Raw genomic sequence first — 16,332 nt, 5'->3', positions numbered from 1 at the left:
TCGGTAAATATGGAATATGACATAAGGTGATGTGATGTTTAAATATGATGCGTTTTAATGTTTGTTGATTTTGTGCTTAATTTATGATCTGGGATAATCTGTTCTGTATTTTTGTGTGCAGAGGGCTGAGTCACGCTTTTGTTCCCTCTACGTTTTGGTCCCGATAAATTCGTTGCCGTTATGGTTGGTCCCGCTATGAGAGTTTTCTGACTTGAGTTCTTCTGTGATGTAGGGTTTTATTAGGCGTGGCAATATGAGTTATCACAAACTGTACTGACGAAGTGATTTTTGCACATATGTGATGGTAACTACGTTAAATGTTAGTGAAGCTCTTTTGTGCCCAAACTCAGAACCAGCTTTTCCACTCAATATGTTGAGTTATGGGTTTGAAATTGTATTAATAAACTTGTCTGCCCTGGTACTGGTGGTGCTGCTTTTTAAAAGAAGGCCTAGCTGTTGGCTTGTTCTGCTGTATCCACTCATAAATGCCTGTAGGTAAACATTCCCATAGGAACGCACCTGCCCTGGTTTGTCTCCTGCTTATTGGCAATCATCACATCAATTCCTTATTTTTCATCACTGTTTAAGCCCACAGGTTTCTACCGTCAACGCTCCACATTGCCAGTCCAACTGTCCAAGCTGTCGGAGCCTGTTCCTGCGCAGGCCGTCATAATGACATTTTCACTTCTCGCCGCTTGTCTTTATAGCTTCGCTGGAGTCATAGATAATAAACTTTTACTTTACCATCGCCTGTCGATCCTTCCGTGCCACCGCTGTCACATTATTAATGAATGACCTTAGACAATGCACTTGAGAAGGGGGAACTGAAATTCCTGTGGATGAAAACCTTACAAAGATATTTGCCGATATAAAAAGAAGCAGAAGTCAAAACACAAATACAATGTTCTTTTGTATGAACAAATTCAGTCATAAAAATGATAAACAGTATTTTTTTTTAAAAAACAGCCTAAGTTTATCATAATTTGGTAAGTAATGAAGGTAATGTTAACGGTGATTTGTGACTGCATTACAGAGTTCGGCTGTTCACACTCTCACAGTGCATTCCTATGGTGCTACGATGTGTTGTGAGCAGCACTTCAGTGATATGGTGGCCCATTTTCCATTGTCATGCAGGAAGCACATGCTTGCATTAATACAGCTGATGATCATGAAATGGGAGATGTCTACATCACATATTTCTACTTCATTACAACCTTTTTAACTAATGGGAGCCCCTGTAGTGACCAGCTTGTAGTAAGCTGCTTTCTTAGCCATAAGTTCTTCATGCGTCCCTTGCTCTATGATGGTGCCCTGTGACATCACTGCTATGATATCAGCAGTCTGGATGGTGGAGAGTCTGTGGGCGATGACGATGCATGTGCGACCTTGTCGAGCTTCATCCAGGGCTACCTGAACCGTCTGCACATGCAGAAAGTGTAAAGGAGCTGGTTAAACATATGTGAAATCTTAGATTAGTGAAAAGCTGATGTGAAAATATAAAGAAGTAACCATATTCACTCATTTACAGAACTATTAAAGCATAAGAGATTAGGTTCTCTTGTGTCCAAATATTGTGGATACCAGATACGTGGATGTGCTCTAGCATTAGTGAAAGTTCAACTATTCCTCCTGATAATCTTTTATTTTGCAGAGGTAATACACAATACATAAGAGAAGTTGTGATGAGCATTGCTTGTGATACCTTCTCACTTTCTGTATCTAGGGCAGAGGTAGCTTCATCCAGCAGCAGTATTTTGGGGTTTCTAACAATGGCACGAGCGATAGCTATGCGCTGTTTCTGCCCTCTAGAGAGCTGAGAGCCATGAGCTCCAACCTGTGTCTCGTATTTCTGTTGACCAACAAGAGAGTGAACCAGCAATAGGCTCTCGCTGATTGTTTTTTTTCCAAGTATCAGTGCAGGCTGTATTAATTTGGGTTGTAGCTGTTCTATAATAAATGTGATCATAACAAACATATATCGCCATACTCACATGAGGCAAGCTCATCACAAATTCATGGAGGTAAGCCTTTTTAGAGGCCTCTATAACATCCTCCATGCTGACAGTGCATGAGTTATCTCCATACTGGATGTTTTCTGCTATGGTGCAGTTAAAAAGCACAGGCTCCTGCGATACAATCCCAATCTGTGACCTCAAGAAAGGTACGTTAACACCATGAGACGGATGTTCATCTATTAACTGGAATAAAAAATAAAAAAAAAATTCAAAAAAGACAAGCATTTTAACTTTCAGTTTTTTTGGTTGCAAATATTGATGTCATAAACAGCTCATACAACTGATCCTCTATCTTGAACTACAACTGTCTAGTCCCAACAAAAAGGATTTCTCGGTATCCTGCATTATTTGGCACAAAACTATAGCAATCTGATTATAGTCTCTCACCACTTGGCCCAGATCTGGATCGTAGAACCTCTCCAGGAGCTGAACGCATGTACTTTTGCCACATCCGCTGCTACCCACAAAGGCAAGAGTCTGACCGGGTCTCACTGTCACCCCCAGCCCCCGCAGAACCTGGATGTCTGGCCGGCTTGGGTATGTGAAACTGCAGTTCTTGAATTCAATCTTACCCTTAAAGTCAGTCTGGAAGTGACCAGCAAATGATTAGAAAAAGCAGGTGATTTAACCAGATAAAAGGAGACTAAATTGCTCATAGAAATGAAAAGCAGGGTAGCAAAATATTTAATGATAAATTATTTTTTTATACATTTTTAAGTAAAATATTTGAAAACCTATTGAAAATTAATCAATCCAATTCAAACAATTACCTAAAGCATGACAAGCCCCTGTGAGACATACTATTTGAAAGTTCATAGTTCATACTTTCCATAAATATAATTTTCACATTCATTATAAATGGTGAAAATTAATATTGGAAAAAATATTTTTTGGACAGATACAAGCAAATTACTGTTATGATCTACAATCTTTTCCCCCTGGGAGTTTGTAAGGAGTTCTGGGTGAAATTACATCACGGCATGTAATCTGTGTGTTTTCAGAACAATAAAGCTCTTTTTGGATATGTAATGTCAGGAAAACAAAGTACAGGCTGAGGATTAAAAGGACAATTGATATCTTTCCCCATTTGTTAATTCAGTGAGATTGACTACTTTAAAGTTTTCATATAAGGTTACTTACTATAAGGAACTTGAATATTTTCTTACCCATTTTAGTCCGTGTGCCTGAGAAATGTTGATTCTGGGGACTCTGTCCAGCAGTGTGAAAAACTGTTCAGCTGCGATTTTGGCTTTGGCATAATCTGGTGTGAAGGATGACGCTCTTCCAAGAGCTGTCCCGCTGATAACAATAGCAGAGATAACTCTAGGGGGATAAACACATAGCACATCATCAAACTGACAATGTGCATTTTCTACCTTACAAATAATGGTGTTGATTTGCAATAGGTAATGTACATGCATGGACACATTAAACCATTTTTAGATCTATAATACATTCATGAATCATAGATACATAACAGGAACAGTATTCTAAACCAGCTGTTGTGTACGTCATTAAATAGTATTAGAGCTCACCTGAAAACAATCACATAATGAAGTCCCTCATTGGTAACCAGATAACCACCATATCTAAAGGAGGCTGCATATGCCATGAAAATAACACATTTTGCGAAAGCAAAGAAGATGGCATAGACTTGAGCCTTTTTTTTGGCTGCTTTGTAGGGGGGTTCCAGCTGCTTTTCATACATGTCCACAAACTGCTGCTCTTTGGCTAAACCTGCAATGGTCCTGATGTTGGCTATTGCCTCACTGGACACCTGTGGGATCAGATCTACAATCACCAACCCACCTAAAAACCATAAAATTGTTAGGAATCAATGAAATCATAGGTAGTTTGAAGGTTGGTTACGATGAACAAAGCTTATTTTTAACACATTCCACATAAAGATTGGGATATTTCCTTTTAGTTATAATAAAAGAAAATAAATCGGTATTGCTACTTCACCTGTCCTGCCTCCTCCATTGCTTTCTTGTCCTCATTAGCAAATCCAGTCAGCATTTTGGCTTGGAAGACACCAGACAGGCCAATTAGAGGGAGGAAGCAGGTCACCACCAGACTCAGCTTCCAGCTGAAGTAGTATGCAATGATAAATGAGGCTCCAATGTTCATCAATGAGTTTACAATCATGCCAATCTGGGAGCCAGTAGCCTGAAACGCATGAGACACTCATTCACTGTATATAAGGGAATGCAAATCTTTTTTGACTGCCCCATTGTAAAAAATATATAGCCATTTCATTCGGAAAGAAATAGAATAGAATATGCAGAAAGCCACAACTATTATAGAAGATTTCTATTTAGAAGATAACTGTAATGGCCTGCTCCGCCCTCACCTAACCCATGTGGTGTAGCCTACCACGTGGCTTTGTTTGTTTTCCCTAGTGTATCGTGACTATTAACTTGCCATTTACTGATTGTGATTGTTTACTGTTTGTGTGTAAAGTCTACATTTTCTTACATTTGAAATAATTGTTCTGTGTCGAGACTCGTGCTGGCATCTTGCTCCTTTCCTCCCTGCATTCGTAGTTTCAAAATTACTTTCTTTCTTTTAATTTCTTTCTTTCATTTTGTATTTTTTAAAAAGCAAATCAAAATTAAGGCCAGTGTCTAAGGGCTTACTCACCCCTTGCACCATGGATGCATCAGTTGCAAGTCTGGTGGTAAGAGCCCCAGGGCTATTTTTAGGATCATCGAACCATCGGATCTCCTGCTTGAGCATGGCCTGAAAACCAACCTTCCTTAGCCTGCGAGTCAGTAGCTCCCCAGACTTAGCAAAAGCAAACCCCTGAAATATATCCACTTGCCATGAGAAACACTCATATCTACCATAATGAAACAAACTTTACAAAATTCTGTAAGGTGATACTGTTAAATAGTACACATTTACCTGTACGAACTGTGAGAAGAAGCTTACAATTCCCACTATAACAAACAGAATGCAAACCCCATTAATCTGTCGTCTCTGTTCATCCATGTCTGCGATAGAAAATATCTGCATTGCAGGAAAACAGTGTTATCTTGATTTCTTATGCACATTTGGTAAAGGCCATGTTAAATGACCACTTAAGTTCAAGGTGTTAAAAATGCCTCTCACCCCTAGAACCTGGCTGAATAAGAGGGCATAAACTGGGCTGACAGATCCGTTTAAGGCTGCTCCTACAGAGCCCAGTAACAGATATGGCCATTCTGGTTGATTATACTTCAGAATTCGAGTGACCGGCGCCGATTCAGTCGCCTCCATTGCATCCTCCATTTTCTACACATAACATCAACATCACTAACAACATAAACAACAACACTTGTTTTTGTTTGTGTAAAAAAAACTTTAAAAAGAAATTATACCTTTGTTTTTTTGACTATATCCATTCTGAAACTGCCAGACTTAACTTCCACCTCACATATGTCATCATGCCAGTGATTTGACATTTGAGACTGTGATCTAATTTGCAAGGATTGTTAGACATTTTCCTTATTTTCATAATTAAACATAACACAATCCACTTCAAGCAAAAATACACTCCAAGCAAAAAATGCATCTAACTAATTACATTTAAAATTAAGGGGAAAATATGTGGTCAGATATTTTGTACTGTACCTTAAATCAGACACAGAACTTCCTCTGCTGAAACTGGTCATTGTTTCAAACCCATCATCCTCAAGTATGCTGGTCTCAGATGCTGTCAGATGATGAATTGGAATTACAGACAAATACTATCAGAAAAATATCAAAGACTATCACAAAGACTATCAGAAAAGAAAAAAAAAACACATCAAGCATCAGATTTATGGTCTACTCACTGTTTGTTTTGTAATTGGATGCATCACTTCCTTGATTCTGAAGTGTAACAAGGGTGAAGTAGACCCCTTTCCTTTCCAGTAGTTCACTGTGTGAGCCCCTTTCCACAGCACTCCCATGTTCGAAGCCCACAATCACATCAGCTTTACGAATTGTAGACAAGCGATGAGCAATAGTGACTGTGGTTCTGCCTATGCGGGCCTGACAGATGAATAAGTAAATAAAGGAATAAATAAAACAGCATTTCTTAAGACTTAGTGTGTAAGCATGTCAGAAAAATGTGGTGGGAAGTAAAGGAATTTTGCAGATTATATCTAAAAGTGAAAGTTTATAAAAAGTAGTGCTGAATATCACATTTCCGACTGATTGAATGTGGCTAAATTTGTTAATCTCACCTTATCCAGAGCTTCCTGCACTACAGCTTCACTCTCGTTGTCCAGGGCTGAAGTGGCCATGTCCAACAGAAGGATTCTGGGCTTTCTGACCAGTGCTCGAGCTATTGCAATCCTCTGCTTCTGCCCACCACTCATTTGGCTTCCACTATCTCCAACCAGCGTGTCAAACTTCTGCACCAAACACGCACCATGACATGAAAAACTATCCTCTTGTATCACAAGATGTAATAAATTCACACTTATTATAAGAATGGGGTAATTATTATAGGGTAAGGAGGGATATTTGAAAAGGCATGAGGGATTGTGTGGGGTGACTATTCAAGGGATAGTTTACAATCCCATACATTATTCAACTGCAAGTTATATAGTGAAATTTTATTTGATTGATATCCTCAGCTGTACATTCCTTTTATATGTAATCCTCGCCTTAAAAAGATGAGCCTGTTACTTTCTTTAAAGCTTTGACTTGCAGATTGATTAGTGTTACGCCCTCTGTCTCACCTCACGTCTCACCTCATGCCTCACCTCACGCCTCACCTCACGCCTCACTCCAGCGCTCTGTTGTGCCAGTCTGCTTATATGCTTCATCACCTGCGTCCGTACCTCATTCCCACAGTCGTTCTCTCACCTTTATATACTCCTCACTGCCTTTCACTGGTGGGGATATCACTCATTTTGCATACTCGGTGTTCTGAATAAAATATATCTAGCCAGTTACTGTTTGCAGCTTCCTGTTTAGTGTGAATTGATATTTTGCCTAAAACCTTAGGACTACTACATGACTTTTAAAGTCATATCAGATTAAAAAGGCTGGGTGTCTCACACTTCTCGATTAATTATTGCTGATTTTTATGGTAAATGAAAAAATTGTCCATCACACACTAAATGAATAGAGATCATACTGTACGCTACATGACTTCAACCTGTTTCTGAACTGAACCAAATACACCCAAAAACATGCCTCTCTCACGTTACCTAGGTGATACAGAGTAAACATGGAAGTACAACATCTTGCTGCTGTCATTGTTTGCGTCACCATTTGCCCCAAAATAAAGGAAATGTGAAAAACGCCTTTGGGTGAGGTTGTTGGTGGGAAGACGGTGTAATCCTGGTCTGCATAGACATTTTACAGGCATTTGTACTTCTGTCACAACTCACTTCACTTGTCCTCCATTGTAGAGCTCCACTGCATGCATGAACACATGGCTATTTTTCTTTATCTACTTCCTGTGTTTACTTTTCATGTTCAGTTTTCATTGACGAAACCTTTTCAATTTGAGCCACAGACCAGTTTCGCTACTAGATTACGCTCAGAGACGGGTCAGAAAAATTACACGTTTGATAAACTCCAACTTCTTTGAAACATGATCGGAAGGCCAAAAACCTGAGTATGTGCCCCTTGCACATTACGTCATTCTCTTTCCAACTGTTGACTCTGACTGACCCAAATCTGCAGACTAAAACCACCCAGCACAGACTTGGCCAGACTGAGAAGCAGGGCTAAAATTGGGGTAAAAATCACGTAGTGTAACCCTGGTTTAACCTAAGTTTATCTGTCTGCCCACAACTGACTATGCCTGTCTGACCTTGTTTGTCAACAGTAATTTGGATTTATCTGCCCAGTGAACTTCTCATATCACTGCAGTTGCATCCAGTCTTTCTGTTCAGTGACTGCAAGCTGTTTAAATCTTTGTAACATGACATCTCACAGCTTATTAACATTAAGAATAAAAACAGATTAGATTCACGTATCTCTCTTACACCGTAGCTAAGATGGCATACTAGATATAAGGTAGTGGTATAAGGTATGTACCTGAGGCAGGGCCATGATAAAGTTGTAAGCATTTGCCTCTTTGGAGGCCTGTATGATCTCCTCCATGGTGACTCCTGGTTGGCTATAGCGAATATTTTCTGAGATTGTGGTGGCAAAGAGAACAGGCTCCTGCTCTACAATGCCTATCAGTGAGCGTAGCCACTGGATATTCAGGCTTCTAATGTCATGGCCATCCAGAGTGACCTAAGAGTGGCAAAAACCTAACTCATTACATGAAATTACATGTTTACCCTTATTTTACAAGTATAAAGTCATACCTTTGGTGTGAATTACCATTCCTTGTTGGGGGTCATAAAATCTCTGAATGAGTTGGACTACCGTACTTTTTCCAGATCCACTAGGTCCAACAAATGCTGTAGTCTCCCCTGATTTAACCACCAAGTTTAAATCATCCAAAATCTAAGAACCAAGGAAAAATAACAGGAGTTTATGACACACAAGCTATTTGAAGCTAAGAAACGATGTTATTAAAAAGTGAAAAAGAAAAATGCAGTTGTCTAACCTTGATGTCAGGTCTGGAGGGATAGCTGAACTTAACATTATGGAATTCGAGGTCACCTTTCACTCTTTCCAACTTATGCCCTTCCTCTGTAAAACAATCAATTTTTGGTACCTGTATAAACAAAAGAAGTAGTTAATGATTATTCTGCATATCCAGAAAACTAAGGAGCTCTGGTTGTGTGAACACATCAGTGACTGCTCCGGTTACTATGAGCCTCACTCTGTTGATGGTGTCAAAAACGCTTTTCGCTGCAGCACGACCTGAAGCAAAGGCCTCTAGACATGGAGAAGCCTGACCCAAGTTCAAAGCTCCCGTAAGGACACCAAAGAACACCTGAAAAGAAACCAAATAATGAGCTCAAGTTAAACCTGAAATGAAAAGAACCGTCACGCACATCTATTTGCAATGTTTTAAATATTGTATTTAGAGCAAGAAGAAGAAATATATGCAGTGAAATACTCAATGTTAACATTTATATTGTTCACTGTTCATTTCCAACTGACAATTCTGCAGTGTGATTAAGACAATTTTATGCATTTTGATTAAACAATTGTAGAATTTAAATACTCCATTATTCTGACACATTATTCATTACATATTCATTACATACATACATACATACATATAATAAATGACTGAGCAAACTATATGCTGCATTTTGGAGGATTTCTCATACCTGGATCAGGGTTCCAGGCGTAAGCTCCTTGGTGTCAATGACAAGCTTTGAACCATACCAGAATCCAAGGGCATAACAGAGGAAGATGATACACCACAGAAAACCCTGAAATGTTGCAATGATGATCCCTTTCTTCACCCCCCAGGTTTGAGCCTCCTCAAGGTTTCTGTCATATCTGGAGAAGACAAAATACTTCATGTTGTAACGACCCGAGTGCCGCGGGGCGTGGAACAAGACGCACAGACTCCCTCGACTTTGTGCAACATTTAATGACATTAAACACACAGCACAATGGCACTCACATATAACAATAATAGCGAACATGAAGACACTTAACGCTAACGATTAACACTGTTAACATCGGGCTAGACAAACAAATACAATGGCTACACAAACCTGGATACAAACAACTTCAGACGCTAACAAACAATGACCAACAGTGAGGCATGCACCGACAGGGGTTTAAATAGACTGATGAACACTAAAGATTAGCCCCGTACAGGTGCGTGCCATCAGGGGGGGTGTGGCCAAGAACAAGGGTGAACCCCCCCACCCCCGCATGCGACAGGCCGTACCATGTGACTTGTGGAGGGGGAGCGTCCTGTGGCACGTCACATAGCTATACGCATTGATATATTTCATTATTTGACTGAAAAGGTCAGCAATTACATACTATTACAGCTTATCCCGGATGCATTTGAGGGTCATTTGAAAGGCACAGACAGTAATAAACATTAAACAGTACCTTTCTGTCTCCTTGTCCTCTCCACTGAATGCTGCTACTGTTCTGATGGATGAGAGAACTTCATCAGCTATGGCGCCTGCCTTGGCATAGGCCTGTAGCTCACGTCCCGTCAGCCGGGCTACTGCCTGCAAACACACAACTTCTATTATCCCGACCTAGAGCTCCAATAGGCTGGTCTCTTGTCACTTTAATGCATACCTGAGGAAAGTTGAATTGCTTATGAATACTACAGTGATATATAATGGTTATTAAAATACTGATGAGAGACCATGACGGTTGCTTTCTTTGGAATGAATATGCACTGACCATCGCCATGAGTCCTGCTGCCAGGCCTATCAATGGGCTCACGCCAATCACCACTAGTGTAAGCTTCCATCCACCAATAAAGCCCACCAGGAAACCAAAAATGAAAGCGGACAGCCTCTCAATGAAGATGGCTACCTGGTCTGCTATTGCATTGTTGATTTTATTAATATCACTAAAGACACAGAGAGAAACAGACAATTATATTTATGGGGAATAAAGCACACTCTTTAATTTTAAAATGGTAAATAGTATCAGTCCAAACAATGCAAAACAATTTGGAATGCACATTTCATCAGTAATTTATTTATATTATTCATTCAGTCTTGGGGTAGAAATAAAATAAAATATTACTCAGATATTCTTGTGTTTAGCTCCCCAACAGAATTGCAGTCAAACCAGCCAATTTCCATGCACATGATCTTTCTAAAGTATGTTTTTCTGATTCTTTGTGTCTGTCTTGCAGCTGCAGAAACCCACAAAGCAATCTGAATTAAGAGAGAGAGGACAAATATGCTGTAAGTATGGGATAAACATGAGCATCACTTAAAATGATCCAATTTATTTAAATTATTTAAGTCCCCATGATGTGCAAATGATAGCGATAAGAATATAATAATAATTTTTTCACACCTGAAGGTAACTAAGAATGAATGCTCCCAGGCCAATGCCAGTATAGTAATAAGCAAACATGGTCATCTGTGCTTCAATATCCACACTGTGTAAGAAAAAACAACATCTCTGGTCTCTCCAATTCAATATATTTGGCGTAGAATAGGTACTAATGCCGACATGCATTTTAACTGTAAAAATTCAAATTTAGTCTGTTATACACTCACCCACATTGCACAGTACGATTATCTGCCATCTCGACTACTGAGCCGTTAGTCCAGGTGATGGTGTTATTGATGCAGGTTTTATTGGGATCTGCCAGTTCCTGAACCTCCAGCTCATAGGCCACAAAGGTGTTCGTCATCATGCCATAGATGAGCAGCATAAGAGGGAAGGCGGAACCATGGATGAGTGCACACACACCTCCCACCACCATCATCGCGATGTCGACCCATGTGGCAAAACGGAACAGCTGAAAATATCCTACTCCAAGCATTTCCTCTTTTCTTTTATCACTGCCATCCCTTAAGGTATGAAATGAAAACTATTAGTACTTTTAAATGGCACTGTATTGATTATCATGTGTTAACCATAGTGAGTATGATTTATGTGACTATACATAATGAATTAATTATATATATATATATATATATATATATATATATATATAAAATTCATTATGTATAGTCACATAAATCATAAATCATAAAATTGTCTATGCTCAGGTTCAATACTCACATAATTTCAGTGGCTGTGATATAAAATAGAAAAAGGTTAGTAGCATTAACACCTTAGCCTAAAGAAGACAAGTAGTATTTGAAATTTCCAGTGACTGCTTTTCTTACAGAGTGGTGAATCTCATACTTCACATAAATGTCTTACCTTTATCATCCTGATATGTTTTCAAATCTTGATGATCTGGGCTGTAATGAGCTTCCTTCATGTTCTGTAATTTAGTGTGGTTAGTATCCCTCCTGAAACAAACACTGGTCCTATATTTTGCAAACATTTTACTAAAGCATTTGCTGTATTTAAAGTTAATAATGAATAAATATTGAAAAAAATGTTGAATATAAGAAGTTGTTTGTCAGCGTTTACAGATCTCGCATTGTGAAGGTGGAGGGAGGGGGTGTATGGTGTGGTGTGGCTGGACTGGCTGTTCAGAAAAGTATGACACTTAGTATGACACCTTTATATGTTCCCCTACAAGCTTGGCACACCTTTCTGTTGGATGTTTCTCCCTTTTTTCTTGGCAGGATTGTTTAAGCTCAAGCTTAGCCTGGCTAGATGTGAATCATGACTACACAGCTATTTTTAGGTCTCTCCAGAGATGCTCAGGTTCAGGTTGGACTCTGGCTGAGGACTTCCAGAAAGTCTTTCTGATGTCACTCCTGTGTTTTCTCAATGATATGCTTTGTGCTGTTGTCTTGTTGAAATGTAAACCTTCACCCCCGCCTGAGACTGTAAGCACTCTGGAAAGGTTTTCACCCAGTGTTGCTCTGTATTTTTTGAATCCATCTTTTCCTCCATCCTGACTAGTCTCACATTCTTTGTTGCAGAAAAACAGTATAACGCTGCCAGGTATTGGACTATACGGATGGTATTAATGAGATGAAATTCGGTGCCTGATTTCCCACACTGGGAATTGTGGCCAGACAGTTCAATTTTGGTTTCAGAAAACGTGAGGGTCTTGCTTCACATATTCTGATATTTGTTCAGGTGCCTTTTGGCAAACTCAGAGCAGGCTTTAATGTCCTTTTCTATGACCACTCTACCGTAAAGCCATAATTCTTGGGGTGCTGCACTGAAGATTCTTCTTCTGTAAGATTCTCCCATTTCTACAAAGGAACTCTGGACTTCAATCATAAGAGCCACTAGGTTCTTCTAGGTTCTTGGTTACTTGTCTGACAAAGGTACTCTGGGGCACTTTCTGTACTGCAGAAAATTTATTGTATCCTTCCCAGATCTCTGCCTTTACACAATCCTGACTCGCAAGTCTACAGACAATGACCCGATGGCCTTGTTTTCACTTTTACATATACTACCAACTGTTAGACTATATAGCTGCGTGTATGTGTACGTTTTCTGTTTATTTCTATTTAATTAATTTAGGCACAGGTGTCCTCCAGGGGAGTTGTAAAAACATTTCAAAGACCACTGAGAGAAGTTGGATACACAAGAGCTTGATTGCAAGTGGCATAATAAAGTGTCTTAATACTAACATAAATGCGGTAACATTAACATTAATTTAACAAGCACTAATGGAAGACACTACAGGGCCATAAAATGAACTCACCCATGTACTGTTGACCTATGGAGATAATAACTGCTTACTAGCAGAAGCCTCACACAGTATCATTTACGCAATTAAAAAAAAGTAATTAAACAAAAGGAATCATAAACGTCACTCATTTTTTCTTAATTTATGCCTTGTGTTCTCCCAGTTATTTCTTGCAATAGTCATACATATATTGGAATGATTAAAAGCAGGTTATGCATAATAAAGCTTCTCTAAATGTATTAACATTATTTCATGGGTTAAACATAAGTCACCAAGGACTTTCTTGGCTTGACTTCAGCTACTTATAATGCTTAAACACATTTTAAAAATCTTTTCAATAAGAACTTTCAAACAGCAATTTTAAGAATATTGATTCATTTAGTATATTTTTGTAATCCATTATATAAAGCAGTCTGAAAGTGAAAAAATGTTACGTACCTGTACCTGCTGTTGGGTATCGTCAGTAGTTCCAAGCAGTTTCTGTACAGTCTTGTCATTACTTGTGAGTACAACATGGAGTGGTTTATCCTATCAGTGTCCAGTCCACGCCTCCATGACTATCTGTGCCACTATTAGACTGATAAGACAATACTTCTAGCAAACTTTAGACAAGGCGAAGGTCTTCAAAGCTATGCTTTCTTAATAGATGTTCAAGTGAAGTGACAGATATATTAATATCTGTGTATTCATGTATAAATATCTATGTATTAATGTATTATCTATTTCATGAAAAATAATCAAGAATGTTATTAATATGTTTTAATCTTTGGTGTTGATGCATGTGTGTGTGTGTGTGTGTTCTATTATATTATTTGTGTTATTGGGCAATATTGCCTAGATGTCCTATTTATCTCATGTTTATTGTGCGTGATATCACGATTAGTTCCCCGTCTTGTGTATTTTAGTTCCATGCCATAGTTTTGTTTTCTCCTGCCCTCGTTTGATTTTCCACACCTGTCCCTTGTTTAGTTCAGGTATTTAAACCCTGTCTTGCTCCCTGTCTCTTTTGCTGTTCGTTGCATTTGTGTTTGTTTCATTGCATTTATGTGTTCATCGTGGTTGTTAGGCTTCATTGCGTTTATGTGTTATGTGTTGGTGAATGTTTTTGAAAGCCCATATATGCATGTATTTAAGTTTGTACTCCGTGCCTTTATGTTTATCCTAGCCTTTGTGTTTCCTAACCTTTGTTATAGCCTGCTTCCCCTGTTTGCCTTCATGTGTTTTGTTTGTTTGATCATGTATCCCCGTAATCTCCATATTGACTCTATGACCCTGGATTGCTACAACGACTCTGATTTTGGATTTACCCTTGACTGTATCTCTCTGGTTCTGACCCTGACTAGTTTAACAAGCATGAATACAGATTACAATAAAACTCCTGCCTTTTATCTGTAAGCGTCTGACTTTGCTTTCAGCATTACATGTTAATTTAAGTTTATTGAATGACCAAGGCCATTAATTTGTCAAAAGCTACAGAAAGATACATAACATGTTTTAATGTTTCTGTAAAAAAATGCACTACAGTTACAGTAGATGAAGTATTACAGTAGATGAATATTTAAATAGCCATAAAATAAATAACAAATTAAAACTGGTTTATTTAAGGAATGACCTGTAATTTAATTTAACTCAGTTTTGTTCATTCACCTAATAATTTCATCCACTCAGTTGACCTAACTTGAATTAAGACAACAAGGTCTTGTGGTCATTCCTTTCATTTTGTGATGCAATTCATTAATTACAATGTTTAAAATAAAGTTCGAATTAATGGTTAATTCAGTATGAATACAGTTTCCTTCTATATCCTAGTGTACTATATGTTAGAATACTTAGTTCATGTGGACCCAGCCTATTATAGAATATGCAAATTATATGAGAACATAAAGAATCACTTTAATTAACAGTATGTATATACTGTAAAATATATAATAAAGTTAAATGAATATATATATGTGTGTGTGTGTGTGTGTGTTTATATATATATATATATATATATATATATATATATATATATATATATATATATATATATATATATATATATATAAAGTTTAAGTGAAGGTTTTTATTATTAAGGGGAAAAAACATCCAAACCTACATGGCCCTGTGTGAAAAAGTGATCCCCATCTTCGGAAAGCTGAGTTCAATTTCTCTAGCCACACCCAGGCCTGATTACTGCCACACCTGTTCTCAATCAAGAAATTACTTAAATAGGATGAACCTTCCCAGGAGTGGCCGGCCGACCAAAATTACCCCAAGAGTGCAACAACTCCTCATCCAAGAGGTCACAAAAGACCCCACAACAACATCCAAAGAACTGCAGGCCTCACTTGCATCAGTGAAGGTCAGTGTTCATGACTCCATCATAAGAAAGAGACTGGGCAACAATGGCCTGCATGGCAGAGTTCCAAGATGAAAACCACTGCTGAGCAAAAAGAACATGAAGTCTCAGTTTTGGCAGAAAACATCTTGATGATCCCCAAGACTTTTGGGAAAATAGTCTGTGGACTGATGAGACAAAAGTTGAACTTTTTGGAAGGTGTATGTCCCATTACATCTGGTGTCAAAGCATTTCAGAAAAGGAACATCATACCAACAGTAAAATATAGTGGCGGTAGTGTGATGGTCTGGAGCTGTTTTGCTACTTCAGGACCTGGAAGACTTGCTGTGGTAAATGGAACCATGAATTCTGCTGTCTACCAAAAAATCTTGAAGGAGAATGTTCGGCCATCTGTTCGTGACCTCAAGCTGAAGCGCACTTGGGTTCTGCAGCAGGACAATGAGCCAAAACACACCAGCAAGTCCACCTCTGAATGGCTTAAGAAAAACAAAATGAAGACTTTGAAGTGGTCAAAGTCCTGACCTGAATCAGATTGAGATGCTGTGGCATGACCTTAAAAATGCGGTTCATGCTTGAAAACCCTCCAATTTGACCGAATAACAACAATTATGCAGAGATGAGTAGGCCAAAATTCCTCCACAGTGCTGTAAAAGACTCTACGGGTACTAAGGGTGGCCCAACCAGTTATTAGGTTTAGGGGGCAATCACTTTTTCACACAGGGCCATGTAGGTTTGGATTTCTTTCCCCTTAATAATAAAAAACCTTCATTTAAAAACTGCATTTTGTGTTTACTTGTGTTCTTTCTCTAATA

At 38.6% G+C, this 16,332-nt stretch overlaps 1 protein-coding gene across 1 annotated transcript; it reads right to left on the bottom strand.

Annotated features, from left to right (window-relative positions):
* Window positions 1–1,218: 1,218 nt before the first annotated feature.
* Window positions 1,219–11,532, bottom strand: abcb11a (ATP-binding cassette, sub-family B (MDR/TAP), member 11a). Its single transcript, XM_027021122.2, has 24 exons — window positions 11,137–11,532; window positions 10,920–11,027; window positions 10,641–10,774; window positions 10,290–10,461; window positions 9,984–10,108; window positions 9,239–9,413; window positions 8,782–8,895; window positions 8,563–8,673; window positions 8,334–8,459; window positions 8,040–8,243; window positions 6,227–6,397; window positions 5,834–6,032; window positions 5,631–5,712; window positions 5,378–5,474; window positions 5,130–5,291; window positions 4,923–5,027; window positions 4,659–4,820; window positions 3,981–4,184; window positions 3,551–3,792; window positions 3,182–3,338; window positions 2,403–2,600; window positions 1,992–2,198; window positions 1,703–1,849; window positions 1,219–1,419 (listed from the first exon to the last, which is right to left on the bottom strand). Exons 1-24 carry the CDS (start codon window positions 11,392–11,394, stop codon window positions 1,219–1,221), a joined length of 3,861 nt encoding a protein of 1,286 aa, XP_026876923.2. The 5' UTR covers window positions 11,395–11,532.
* Window positions 11,533–16,332: the final 4,800 nt, after the last annotated feature.

Source organism: Electrophorus electricus, chromosome 2 (assembly GCF_013358815.1).
Source record: "Electrophorus electricus isolate fEleEle1 chromosome 2, fEleEle1.pri, whole genome shotgun sequence".
Classification (NCBI taxonomy): Eukaryota; Metazoa; Chordata; class Actinopteri; order Gymnotiformes; family Gymnotidae; genus Electrophorus; species Electrophorus electricus.
This window is presented reverse-complemented; position numbering and strand designations above follow the sequence as displayed.